Genomic DNA, 13,635 nt, shown 5'->3' with positions numbered 1-13,635 from the left:
GAAAGATCCCTTATCCAGAAAACCCCAGGTCCCGAGCATTCTGGATAACAGGTCCCATACCTGTATACTTTGTACACAATTGACTTTAGGTTGCAATCCACTAGGTTCAGTTCCTTTTGCTATGTGCAATATTTTAAAGCTGGCCTTGTAAAAATCCATTCATTTTGTGAGGCATTTGGGCACTCATGTGCAAGTCCAAAACTGGCTCATGGGCCAGTGATGCTGTGGGCCTACAAACCTGTTGGGTAAGGACCATATAGGTGTGCTTTGTCCAATGGGATTTTCATACCTATCCAATAAATATCTTGTAGACAGGGCCGGAATTAGACAGAGGCGTATGCTTGAAGGAATACTGTGATGGGAATACATGATTTTTCAAAACGCAGTTAACAGACCTTCTCCTGCTGAATCATGCATTAAAATCCGTTTTTCAAAAACAGTTTTTTTTTTTTTTTTTTTACTTTTTACATGGGGCTAGCCATATTCTTCATTTCCCAGGGTGCCACAGCCATGTGACCTGTGCTCTGAAAAACTTCACTAGAGTGAATTATTTGCTATGTAAACAGTGTAATTTAGAAATAAAAATACACCATAAAAATCAAGACCATATCCTTTTAAGGCACAAGGCTTGTACCTCTTCTGTCTGCCTTTTGGGCCCTTCTAGAACTTTGAGCGGCATCTGGCTGAGGGAGGTCTGCTTTGTGTTCGCTTAGCAGATTGGCCTGGCAACACTGGTGGATGTTTGGCCAGATGGACAGGCAGTCTCCTCCATGCATGGGCTGATAATCTGCAGAGTTGGTAGTTTTATCAGCTCATGTATGGCCAGCTTGTGCTTTTATTAGGCAGGTGATATATTTTCATCTTTGCACTCTCTCTTTTTGCAGCTTGCATGCAGTTTCAAGAAGTGATGTACGAATCTGTCCCTGTTTCTGTTCGCTTTGCCACAGAAATTTGCAAAACGCATTTACAACTTTTTTTACTTTTTACAGTTGAATTTTTTTTTTTGCCTAATGGAATCTATGGGCATTTTTTTCAAAGCAAAATTAGATAAAAGCTTTTGCTCTTCACTAGTTGCAAGCATAGTAGGCAGCATATTTACATTGCTACTTAACACATGTTGCTTTGTGTTTTTTAGTGTTTTAACTTTGTGGAGTTGTTGTCTTTGCACTTGTACTTGCATTCGTAAGTGAGCCAGCAGAGAGCAGCAATATTGAGATTTACTTAACTAAAAGTAGGCCTTGTTTATCTCTAATATAGCACAAGTTGATATCATAAGTGCTAATATACATTGTGGATAATTTTATGCTTTGCCTTCACTAGAAAATTGATTGGTGCTCTCTACCTGTTATTTATTAATGTTGGTTTCTCCTTATTTTAACAGAGGCCCTGTTTATTGTATAACAAAGGCCGTCCGTTCTATTGTTATCAATTGTCATTGTAAATGTTCTTATATTTCTGAAATGTTTTTAGTATCTTTTAAGAAATCTAAGCTTTCTAATTTCTAGGGATGCACCAAATCCAGGATTCGCTTTGGTATTTGGCCATGCTTCGTTCTTTTTCCGCAGCTAAATCCATATGCCTGGCCGAACCGAATCCAAATCCACATCCAAAAGTCCCGTGACTTTTCGTCATATTAACACGGAAGTTGACTTTTCTAGATCCTATTTATGTATGCAAATTAGTATTTAGATTCAGACAATTTTTTTTAAATCCTAAAATAGTGGATTTGGTTTATCCCCAGTAATTTCAGATACACAAATAAAGTGGGTTTTGGCTTATGTAAACAGTAACACTTACACATGCTTTCTATACAATACCTGTATATAGAATAGGGCTGACTACATCAGTTTGGGCCAGAGTGGGCAAATTATGCTTGCCACTCAAATATTTACATAGAGCTTTGTTGGTTTGTGACTGGAGTATATAATTATATATATATATATATATATATATATATATATCAAACTCAACAGTAGAAAGCACTCACAGCTACAGCATCAATCAGGTCAGTGATTTATATATATATATATATATATGTGTGTGTGTCCATAAAAATGCCAGCACTCATGTCTACTGGGGAAGTTCAGAAGCCTGGTTGCAGGTCAAAGTAGATTAACAGATACAGCAAGAAGAGGATCTGCGCTCACGGGACTTATGAAGGAAAAACTGTGTTTATTCAAGCAGACTGACGTTTCGGCTAACACACTAGGCTTTTTTCAAAGTTTGAAAAAGGCTAGTGTGTTAGCTGAAACGTCAGTCTGCTTGAATAAACACTGTTTTTTCTTCATAAGTCCTGTGAGTGTGGATCCTCTTCTTGCTGTATCTATCTATTGTTCCATAAAATCACATCAACGTTTCGGTCCTGGTCTAGGACCTTAATCAAGATGTTATACACAAATGATATAATAACAAATATATATAATATATATTCAAACATAAGTGTTCAACAACTTCAGAATTTCCAGGAAGGACTAAATGAAATCAATCATTGTGGTGAATGCATGTTTCACAAGTAAAGAGCTGGTGGAGTGAAAACATTCTCAACAAGTTCTTTTCTTTCTATTGATATTTCACTTATAGATAAAGTAGGGTTTCAGTTTTTACTAAAAAACAAAAAAAATACTAACTGAAAGAAATTCCATAATTTCTTTTGTATTGCAGGCATCATTTCAACGATCCAACAGTCACGACAAGGTGAGAAAAATTGTGGCAGAGGAAGGACGTACAGCCAGGAACTTAATTGCATGGAGTGTTCCTTTGGAAAGCAAAGAAGATGAAGGTAATTAATTAACCTTTTGAATAAACAAGTTTTGATTTAGCAAAATATTCCAATCTTAAAAACACAATGTCACTACTTGGGTATTTTAAGAAGTTTGGAATTCACAAATGTTTTTACTTAGTAATAAAGTCTCAGTGCAAGTGTTTGTAAATGCCATTACTTCGGGCACAGTTGACCCCTGAACCCCTGACATGTAAGGAAGATCATTGTAGTAAATAGTGGAAACAAAATTTAATCTGTTAAAGGGGACCTTTCACCATAAGAAATAATTCCAATTTCTTTTCTATTGTGTTTGTTAAGCAAAATTGACTTCACAAACTATATAAATGATATAAATCTTGTTCCCTTCAGTCTTGGAAACATACAATCACAGCTAGCAGGCAGCTGCCATTTTGTGGGCACTGTTATTAAGGCAAGCTTTGTATCGTCCAAAAATCTTGTGTATGTGCCAGAATGGGGGACCTGATGCCCTTGCTCATGCACTGGCTACACAATTATATGGTGAGAAGGTAGGGGGAGTGTGAGTGCTGAATGGAAAGTTTAAGCATAGAGGTGGGGCAGGCAGTGTATGATTGACAGCTGGGATTTTTAAATGTATGTATAATGGGTTTGAATATGTTTATATAAAAATGAATTTTGGTTTCATGTTTAATTTGAAAATGACTTTTATTATACAGCTTTTTACATCTGGGTGACAGGTCCACTTTAAGTTTACTTCACAATTAGTGCAAGGTGAAAGGGGGTGAGTCATTTTGGCCAGACTGGGAAGCGCAGATGACTCTTAATACATGATTTCTATTGGGCATTTAGCTTAAATTCCCTCCTAGGCCAATCCACTGCTCTGTGTCAGTTGCAGAATTGTTGACTTTGTTTGAATGTAATGGAGTGCTGTGTTCTGGTTAGGTGCATGAAAATGTACTAGCCCAGTACATTGGTTATATTGGTAAAGTTGGCAGGCCTAGATATTGAGATCGCCAAGTGGGGAATTTAGGCAATTACATGGGGACTGTGGGCAGGAGGATGAGACACCTCTAAATGGCCCTGCTTGGGCAGAGGGGCCCACCTGGATTTTTCTTGGTAGGTCAGTCTGAGCCTGGGAAATGTGATATCACTGTGTATATATTCAAATATTCAGTTATTTGTCTGTATTTGAGCTCCATGAAAGAACGACGTTTGATATGTGTTTTTTTAAATTGTCGTGACACTTTGAATATCTTTTAACGTACACATGGGGGCAGATTTACTAAAACTCTAACATTTTCCTTTTTTATCTTTTAAAAATTCGAAAAAAATTAATTTCCATGAATGTCTGACATTTACTAAAAAATCTGAACTGCAAAATCCATGGGGGGGAAAAGTTGCAAAACTCTGAATTTTTCAACTTGTCACAACAAAACCCCTACTTTTTTGAATTGTTACACAAAAAAAACGTCAAAAAGCCAAAAAAAAAACTTTAATGTTTGGGAGCAAAGAAGGATCCTCCAGAGAAGGGACATCTGCCATTTACTTCTACATGATCTTGGCAAGTTGTAGCTGGTGAATTGTCGGATTTGATTTTAAGCCGCTTTCTTGCCTAGTAAATCTCAACTATAGTAAATGGTCCCCTAACTGTAGCGTCAAATAATATGCGATGCAGAACTGGCAAGTTAAAAAAAAAAAATGGAATGAGGGAGCATAGAAACCAAAAAAATGTCAGAGAGCATACCTGTTTCAAGGCATATTTAGAATTGTTGCAGTAGAGAATGGTCTTTTACAATGGATCGATAGAGTTGTCTCCACTGATGAGGGCAGAGACTTGACAGTCAGATTTTTACAAACTGTAGAGTGAAGTGGATTTTTGTATAGAACACATGCCAGCATTAGGGATAGAATTCAATATTGGATGTTAATCTGTTTTGTATAGATTATGCCCTGTCTATTTGTTAGTGCTAGGCTATGTATACTTTTATCAATGTTTGTTCATTTTGGTACATGTAATGCATTTTATTGTAATACATTTAAATTAAATGCATTTACTGTAAGGTTGTATATTATGACTAAGTGCTTAACACATGAAACACATCAGATTTTAATGGATTAAAATAAACTGATGTTTTATACGTAGCACTTGTGTGTCGTTAGGATACTGAGACAGTATTTAAAGGTGGTGTATCCCAGAAGGTACTGGTTTGGGCTTATGAACCTCTATTAAAAGATGCCGATCGGTGAGCATTTTTCCTTTTACTTGAATGTAAAGAACCTGGCGATTATTGGACTTGGATTACTTAATATTAATGGTAAACTACAGATAATGCCCTACTTTGTCTCTGTGTGTCATTTTCTGCCTGCCCTATGCTGCCTATGTGTACCATACTCTGCCTGCCCTATGCTACCTGTGTGTGCCATGCTCTGCCAGCCCTATGCTGCCTGTGTGTGCCATACTTTGCCTGCCCTATGCTGCCTGTGTGTGCCATACTCTGCTTGCCCTATGCTGACTGTGTGTGCTATACTCTGCCTGCCCTATGCTGCCTGTGTGTGCCATACTCTGCCTGCCCTATGCTGCCTGTGTGTGCCATACTCTGCCAGCCCTATGCTGCCTGTGTGTGCCAGACTTTGCCTGCCCTATGCTGCCTGTGTGTGCCATACTTTGCCTGCTCTATGCTACCTGTGGGAGGTGAACCTGGAGGGGTCTGTTCTGGGAGTTTGTCAACATTTCAAAAAAGTTGTTGTAGGCTCCATGAGGGGTTTTAGTTATGTGCTAGGGTGACTATGTTATCCACTTCTTTCACATATGAGTGATGGGTGATACCTCTGCATTGAACACCAACCATTTGGGTTTTTGCTGCTCTACCACCATTAGTGTGTGTATGGTCCTAAATCTCATGTTATAACATGGGTGTAATTTGAAGTGAGTGTGGTTTAAAAAAGGGAGTGGTCAAAACTGGTTCTATGATCGGCCCTCCAGCACGTAGGCTAGAAAAATTCCATCCCTCGCTACCACAGAAGTTTGACAGCACTGCACTAGAGTGTTCGAAACAACCTTCCATATGTATTTATTAAACATTTTTAGTGCTTTAAAAGTTATTTGCAAATGTAATTGCTATTGCAAGTTGCATTTGCTTAACTCCTGGTTATGACTTTTCAAACAATGTTGAGAAAGTCACTCTCATCCAGCAAGACAGGTCTGTCAATCTGCTAGCATTTGTTACATTGTTTTAAAAGTCAGAGCCAGCAGGGCAGAGAATATCAATAAAATGTTTTAAAGTAACTCAAATATAATGTACTGTTGCCCTGAGCTGGTAAAAGTTGTGTATTTCTTCAAAAACCCTACTATAATTGATATAAAAAAATCTGCTGTGTAGCCATGGGGCAGCCATTCAAGCATGAAGCCGGAAAAAAATTGAAAAAAGGAGACACAGGTTACATAGCAGATAACAGATAAGCTCTGTAGAGTACAATGGGAATCTGCACAGTTTATCTGTTATGTGCTATGTAACCTGTGCCTTTTCTCCTCTTTTCAATTAGAATAACTATCCACATGGTTACACAGCAGCTTTGTTTATATAAACTATAGAAGGGTTTCTGAAGCAAACACACAACAATTACCAGTGCAGGGCAATAGTACATAATATAATATTTTGATACACTTTTATTTTTTTTGTTGTTAACTGATCCTTTAAAAACCATTACAAAACTGTAATGAATGTATATTGCAAAGATGCTTATTAGACAAAAAATATTTTTCTTTAGCAACTCTTTTAACATCAGTTACAGGGTTTCAGCCAGCTGCTCAGACCCCAACCTAAAATGACTGCTCTTGGTTGTCTTTTAAAGGTGGTCATAGGTAGGATTTACTGTCTCATTTCATAATTGAGCTTGAAAAGCCACAATATATTAAACAGATATTAGGATCTTTATAATATTGTTTGGTGGTAAGTGATAATTATTGCTATGTTAAGTTGATTATGATCAAAGTGTTATTAGTAAGGATTTCACTGTCACTTGTGGTATTACCTCAGCATTGTGCTGGAAGACACCATGCTACAGACCTGGATCAGATGTCTTATAGGAAAGGCATCTCCTTCCAAGGGGCTGTCAGTGGTCAAGTTACATGGTAAGAGAATGCAAAATCAATTCCCAAAATGGGATACATCTGCCAGAAATCAATATTTGTTGTACTATACAGCCATGAATAAACCATAAATTGCACTAGTTATCCAATTGCACTGGTTATCCAACACAACGCTCTTTCTCTCACCAGTGACTCTATGTAGTAAGCCATGTATACTGTATATGTAAAATGGTGCTCTCTTAGCAATTAAATCTGTAACCATATTAACATTGCAATACAAAGTTCTTTATTATTATTGTCATTTTACATATGTAACTTGCTCAAGGTCATCTTTATTTTACCTAGTTTGACCCATAGCTTGGAAGATGGGCGGGGATGAAGGTGATACAGCAGAAAAATTGCTTTCAAAAGATGAAAGCAAATGGAAGCGCTGTAAATTAAAATTCAGAATTTAAGTGGAAGTTGTATAATTCTCTTTTTAAAGGGGGCATATGGTGTCAAAACAAGTATTGGTATACGTATTTTACACCTCTCAAAATAGAAGTCAATGCAACATGCAACAATTCTGGGTATTTTGTGAATAATACTGTAACTCTGTGGTTATGCATTGAATCCTGCAGCCGAATCCAAGTGTCTGGCTGAACTGAATATGAACCCTTTTAGTTACACAAGCAAGAAAACCTGTAAATGCATGTGCAAATTAGGGTTCGGATTTAGCCAAAACCTTAGTGAAAGATTCAGTATTTGGCTGAATTCCAATGATGATGATGGGAAATCATCTGGTGAAAAAACTCTGAACTGCTTTAATTAAAATTTTCCCAAAAACCTTACTAGCACCTACTAACCAGGCTTGTGGTTGCCAAGCATTCATAGAGATGTTGCTTTTTGATCCTTTTATATCACCTGTTTCTTTCATAGTGAAGCAGAATTCGTCTTATGCTAACTGTTTTTGTTTAGGTAGCACAACATGCTAATTTTTTCCAAAAACTAACAGATGGTGACAATGTAAAATTTAATTTCAACAGAATAGCTTTTTTAATATAATATAACAGTTGTAGGTAACACAAATTGGATCAGATGAATATCCCAGGTCTTCATTACGTCTAGAAGGCACACCTTTGGAGAGCGAACGTTGGGAAATAATAGCTTTTTATTGGTATACTTCAGCAAATCAGACAACAGTCTTTGTGTGTGAGGGCATTCCCGAAAAACATGAAGAAAGGATTCAAGAGCCGTTTTTAGTGTAGGATGCCATCTTGTCTGCTGTAAGACACCAGTGATTCTTTGAAACTGCAATTTATATTTGCATGTGATTGGCATAACAGTGAACCTTTCACATCCTATGCAAATACCATTGGGAGAGGATCTATAGGAAGCTACAATAGGCTCATCCAGCATATATTGGAAATGACTGATCTTAAAGGAAAAAGAAAGGTAAAGTCACTTGGGGGTGCCAAAATGTTAGGCACCCCCAAGTGACTTTAACCGCCTACCTTTTACCCCGGGCTGGTGCCGCTGTCAGGAGAAAACAGCACCAGCCCGGGGTAGCTGCCGGCGCTTCCTCCTTCCGGCTTCGCTGCGCGCGCATGCGCAGTAGAGTGAAAAGCCGAACTTAAACATTTAAGTCGGCTTTTTCACTCTACTGTGCATGCCCGGCCACCGGCAGTTTAGGAAGTGGAAAGCGGAAGGAGGAAGCGCTGCGCTCCAGGTGCCCCGGGCTGGTGCTATTTTCTCCTAACAGGGGCACCAGCCCGGGGTACAAGGTAAGCGGTTAAAGTCACTTGGGGGTGCTTAACATTTTGGCACCCCCAAGTGACTTTGCCTTTCCTTCCCCTTTAAGTCTGAGAACTAATTAAGTTTATATTTTCTGTTACTTTTGCCAAGATGTCTTTCACTCACTGTAGTTGAGTTATGAATCATGTATTTATTTAATAATAATTTATATGATACAAAACTATTTATAGACAATCCTTATAATCCATATACAGTGGTGTGCAAAACTATTTGCCCCCTTCCTGATTTCTTATTCTTTTGCATGTTTGTCACACAAAATGTTTCTGATCATCAAACACATTTAACTATTAGTCAAAGATAACACAAGTAAACACAAAATGCAGTTTTTAAATGAGGGTTTTTATTATTTAGGGAGAAAAAAAATCCAAACCTACATGGCCCTGTGTGAAAAAGTAATTGCCCCCTGAACCTAATAACTGGTTGGGCCACCCTTAGCAGCAATAACTGCAATCAAGCATTTGAGATAACTTGCAACGAGTCTTTTACAGCGCTCTGGAGGAATTTTGGCCCACTCATCTTTGCAGAATTGTTGTAATTCAGCTTTATTTGAGGGTTTTCTAGCATGAACCGCCTTTTTAAGGTCATGCCACAACATCTCAATAGGATTCAGGTCAGGACTTTGACTAGGCCACTCCAAAGTCTTCATTTTGTTTTTCTTCAGCCATTCAGAGGTGGATTTGCTGGTTTGTTTTGGGTCATTGTCCTGCTGCAGCACCCAAGATTGCTTCAGCTTGAGTTGACGAACATTCTCCTTCAGGATTTTTTGGTAGACAGTAGAATTCATGGTTCCATCTATCACAGCAAGCCTTCCAGGTCCTGAAGCAGCAAAACAACCCCAGACCATCACACTACCGCCACCATATTTTACTGTTGGTATGATGTTCTTTTTCTGAAATGCTGTGTTACTTTTACGCCAGATGTAACGGGACACGCACCTTCCAAAAAGTTCAACTTTTGTCTCGTCGGTCCACAAGATATTGATCTTGGCAATCATTGAGATGTTTTTTAGCAAAATTGAGACGAGCCATAATGTTCTTTTTGCTTAAAAGTGGTTTGCGCCTTGGAAATCTGCCATGCAGGCCGTTTTTGCCCAGTCTCTTTCTTATGGTGCGTCGTGAACACTGACCTTAATTGAGGCAAGTGAGGCCTGCAGTTCTTTAGATGTTGTCCTGGGGTCTTTTGGGGCCTCTCGGATGAGTTGTCTCTGCGCTCTTGGGGTAATTTTGGTCGGCCGGCCACTCCTGGGAAGGTTCACCACTGTTCCATGTTTTTGCCATTTGTGGATAATAGCTCTCACTGTGGTTCGCTGGAGTCCCAAAGCTTTAGAAATGGCTTTATAACCTTTACCAGACTGATAGATCTCAATTACTTTTGTTCTCATTTGTTCCTGAATTTCTTTGGATCTTGGCATGATGTCTAGCTTTTGAGGTGCTTTTGGTCTACTTCTCTGTGTCAGGTAGCTCCTATTTAAGTGATTTCTTGATTGAAACAGGTGTGGCAGTAATCAGGCCTGGGGGTGACTACAGAAATTGATATTGAAATTGAAAATTGAAATTGATAAACCACAGTTAAGTTATTTTTTAACAAGGGGGGCAATCACTTTTTCACACAGGGCCATGTAGATTTGGAGTTTTTTTCTCCCTTAATAACGTAAACCTTCATTTAAAAACTGCATTTTGTGTTCAATTATGTTATCTTTGACTAATAGTTAACGGTTTTTGATGATCAGAAACATTTAAGTGTGACAAACATGCAAAAGAATAAGAAATCAGGAAGGGGGCAAATAGTTTTTCACACCACTGTATTTGCCATATAGTAGACAGCGTTTTTTTTAGCATGTTTTCTAGTTTAACAAGTATGTTTTCTAGTAATGTTGCCACATAGGAAATTGTATTTGCAAGATTTATTAAGCACCTAAAACTAATAAATTTAAGTTTTTTTTCCCCAATAGGAAAAACTAAACATTGATATAAGGGTGTTTTTATAGGTGTGTACTGTGCCTTTAACTAGAATAGCATTAAAGTTTGTTAGTTTGCGCTGTAAATAAATTCAGATACGGTAACTTGGTTAAATTGTGCACAAAGTAGGCTGTGCCTTTATACTGCCTATTTAAGGGATCATAATTGGATGCAAAAAAATTTAATATTTGCTTTTTTTTCCCCTTCATTTTTGAAATGCAGGAAAAGCAAAATGGCCATGTGGGAAATCTAAGAGGGGAATTCATGGTACACACAAATCATCCAAACAGGTAATTCAGTTATTTATTTAACGATTTAAAGGAGTTATAACTTTTTGTCTTTTATTGTATATGTTGCACAAATGTTGCTTTCATTATTTATGACTACGTAAAATAGTAAGCAAACAGTTTTTTGCTTTTGTTGAAATGTACATGAATTTTTTGTCTTTAAACTTCAAACTATCAAAAGTTACATTAAAGTGTTCATGGCTGCATTTCTTGCTTCTCTGTTATTCCTTTAGCCATTCCACATCTTGACATGAAATATTGTTTTGGTATACTGTAATTTTTTTTTTTTTTAATTCTCGAGTTTATACAGCTAATGAATAGAGAAACCCAAAACAATCAAATATATCGTATTGGCAGTAATTTACTTTTTATAGCAGTGTTGGGATAAAAAATATATTGAGATTGATATATTCAATCTTTTGAAATGCTCAGATTACTGCTACACTGGGATGATTCCCAATCTGCATATAAAGACAGACTGAGAATTGGCCAATTTACTGACCTCAGTGCCTGTGTGTTCATACACACAGATGAGCAGTGTCGGCCTGGGTGCAGATACACAGAGAGGATTTTGGTGTGAAATGGGTGTGTGCATTTTTGTACAATAATCTGATCTGTAGGGGCTTATTTATCAACACTGGGCAGTAACCAATAGCTACCAAGCAGTAATTTTATTTATTTTTTTTGGTCAGCTGCAGGTAGAACAATGAATGCCACAATGGGTTACTGCCCATGGGCAAATTTGCCCTGTGTTAATAAATAGCCCCCATTGTGTGTCTCCACTAAGGGATATATAATGCCACAAGAGGGAGCAAAGGCCAGTGGATCTGCTGATCCTTGGCTTTAGATATACAAGTATACAACTTACATATTGCTTGTATAGCTAATGTCTTGGTTGTAATAATATTTTTGTAGCAAACCATCCCACAAAAGGCAGATTCATTGAATCATGTTAAAAAAAGGGTTCTCTAAATCTAATACAGGACTTTGTGTAAGATTTCTTGCTTTTCCTTTTATCAAAAGGTTTACCTATGTGCATTCATTTGGTAGATCAAGATACAGAAATACAGTAAAACAATATGGCCTTAAAGGAATACTGACATGGGAAAACATGTTTTTTAAAAAACAAAAAGACATCTGTTTATAGAGCTTCTCCAGCAGAATTCTGCATTGAAATCAGTTTTTCAAAAACATAAATAGACTTTTTTATATTTAATTTTGACATTTCACATGGGGCTAGCCATATTCTTCATTTCACAGGGTGCCACAACCATGTGACCTGTGCACTGATAAACTTCAGTTACACTGAAAGTTGGAGTGATATATCACCCCCCTCCTAGCAGCCGATCAGCAGAACAATAGGAAGGTAGCAAGGTAACAGCTCCCAGCAGATATCAGAATAGCCCTCAATAGTAAGAAATCCAAGTCTGGCATGTGACTTCTCCAGTTACATGGGAGTAGTAGAAACAGTAGGTTACCTGAAAGCAGTTCTAATGTGAAGCGCTGGCTCCTTCTGAAAGTTCAGACTCAGGCACAATGCACTGACATGGCTGCCTACACACCAATATTACAACTAAAAAAAATACATTTGTTGGTTCAAGAATAAAATTTTAAATGGTAGAGTGAATAATTTGCTATGTAAAAAATGTAATTTAGAAAAAAGGAGTATGCCATAAAAATCATGACAGAATCCCTTTAAAATACAGAGATGTGAACTGAAAGTTTTGTCAGGAAGATGTGTGTTGTCTTTAAATAAGGTGGTGCATGAATGTTCTTGGGTAATGCCTTTATTTAAAAAACATTCTGATTTACAAATCCATTGTTCGTACTGAAAAGCAATTTCAATTGTGTGGGTATAATTTGTGGGGCTATATTAAGGCAAAGAATTAAATGTTTACTGTAAAATAAACACCTTGGTCATTTATTTCAGTGGCAAAGTGTGGCCCTAGCTTTATTTAATGATGCATTAGTGATCTCATCACTCATTCCCAGAGCAGGAAGCCAGTGTTGAGAGTTATCTGGGTTGCTGATTGACTCATAATCTTGGGAGGAAAGACTGATTGAAATGAGAGAACTGTTTATGATATTTCATGTGTCGCTGAGATAAGCATGTTTATTTTGCACAGTCATTAATCCAAATGGGATAAATCATTGCAACAGTAGTTTATTTCTCTATCTTTAAGCAAATGTTAACTTTATGGGTCAGGAAAGTTTTATGTTAACCATGTCACTGCCAATGGGTGATTGGCACCTTCTTTCTACCAGTGCTGAGGTTATTGCTATAAAGGCATCAATCCTAGTTTTTGTTGAATTTCATTATATTTACAAGACAAACTGCCACAGTTAGAGTGTAACATGCATGTACATCACTTCTGTGGTTAAACTGCTAAAGCGAATTCTAGAGGGGTAATTTACATAACAGAATGCAGTGTGCAAAGTGCAAAAACGGGCATAAATCAGTACATTTTTTTTTTTTTTTTTTTTGCACAATGCCTTTTGGTCTTTCTAGATTGTGCTTTTTGGAGCACAAAGGGCCTTGGCCACCCCAAGAATACAACTCTGACTGCGTTTTTCAGCAAGGCAATGGTGAGGTGTAGACACTTCTGACCCCTAGCTGTCTCATCTAATTTGCAAATTATTTGGACATGCAAGTTAGGGGATGGCAGAATGTGCAGTTGGGCCTGTGGCAGGTGGTAAGGACAGGGCCTGCCTGCGCTTCTTAAAGGACACGTAAACCTTACATTTTCCTACCATGTATATATGTTT

General features: G+C 37.6%; 1 protein-coding gene across 2 annotated transcripts in view; it reads left to right on the top strand.

Moving 5' to 3' along the window:
* Window positions 1–13,635, top strand: part of scaper (S-phase cyclin A-associated protein in the ER) — a 157,332-nt gene that overhangs the window by 3,664 nt on the left and 140,033 nt on the right. For both annotated transcript variants that reach the window (XM_004915978.4, XM_012966882.3), the window contains exons 2-3: window positions 2,662–2,779; window positions 10,805–10,872. In XM_004915978.4, coding sequence (XP_004916035.1) covers window positions 2,662–2,779; window positions 10,805–10,872 — 186 coding nt within the window. The remainder of the gene's footprint in view (window positions 1–2,661; window positions 2,780–10,804; window positions 10,873–13,635) is intronic.

Source organism: Xenopus tropicalis, chromosome 3, assembly GCF_000004195.4.
Source record: "Xenopus tropicalis strain Nigerian chromosome 3, UCB_Xtro_10.0, whole genome shotgun sequence".
Classification (NCBI taxonomy): Eukaryota; Metazoa; Chordata; class Amphibia; order Anura; family Pipidae; genus Xenopus; species Xenopus tropicalis.
Note: the sequence above shows the minus strand (reverse complement) of the source record. Positions and strands in the feature narration are given on the sequence as shown.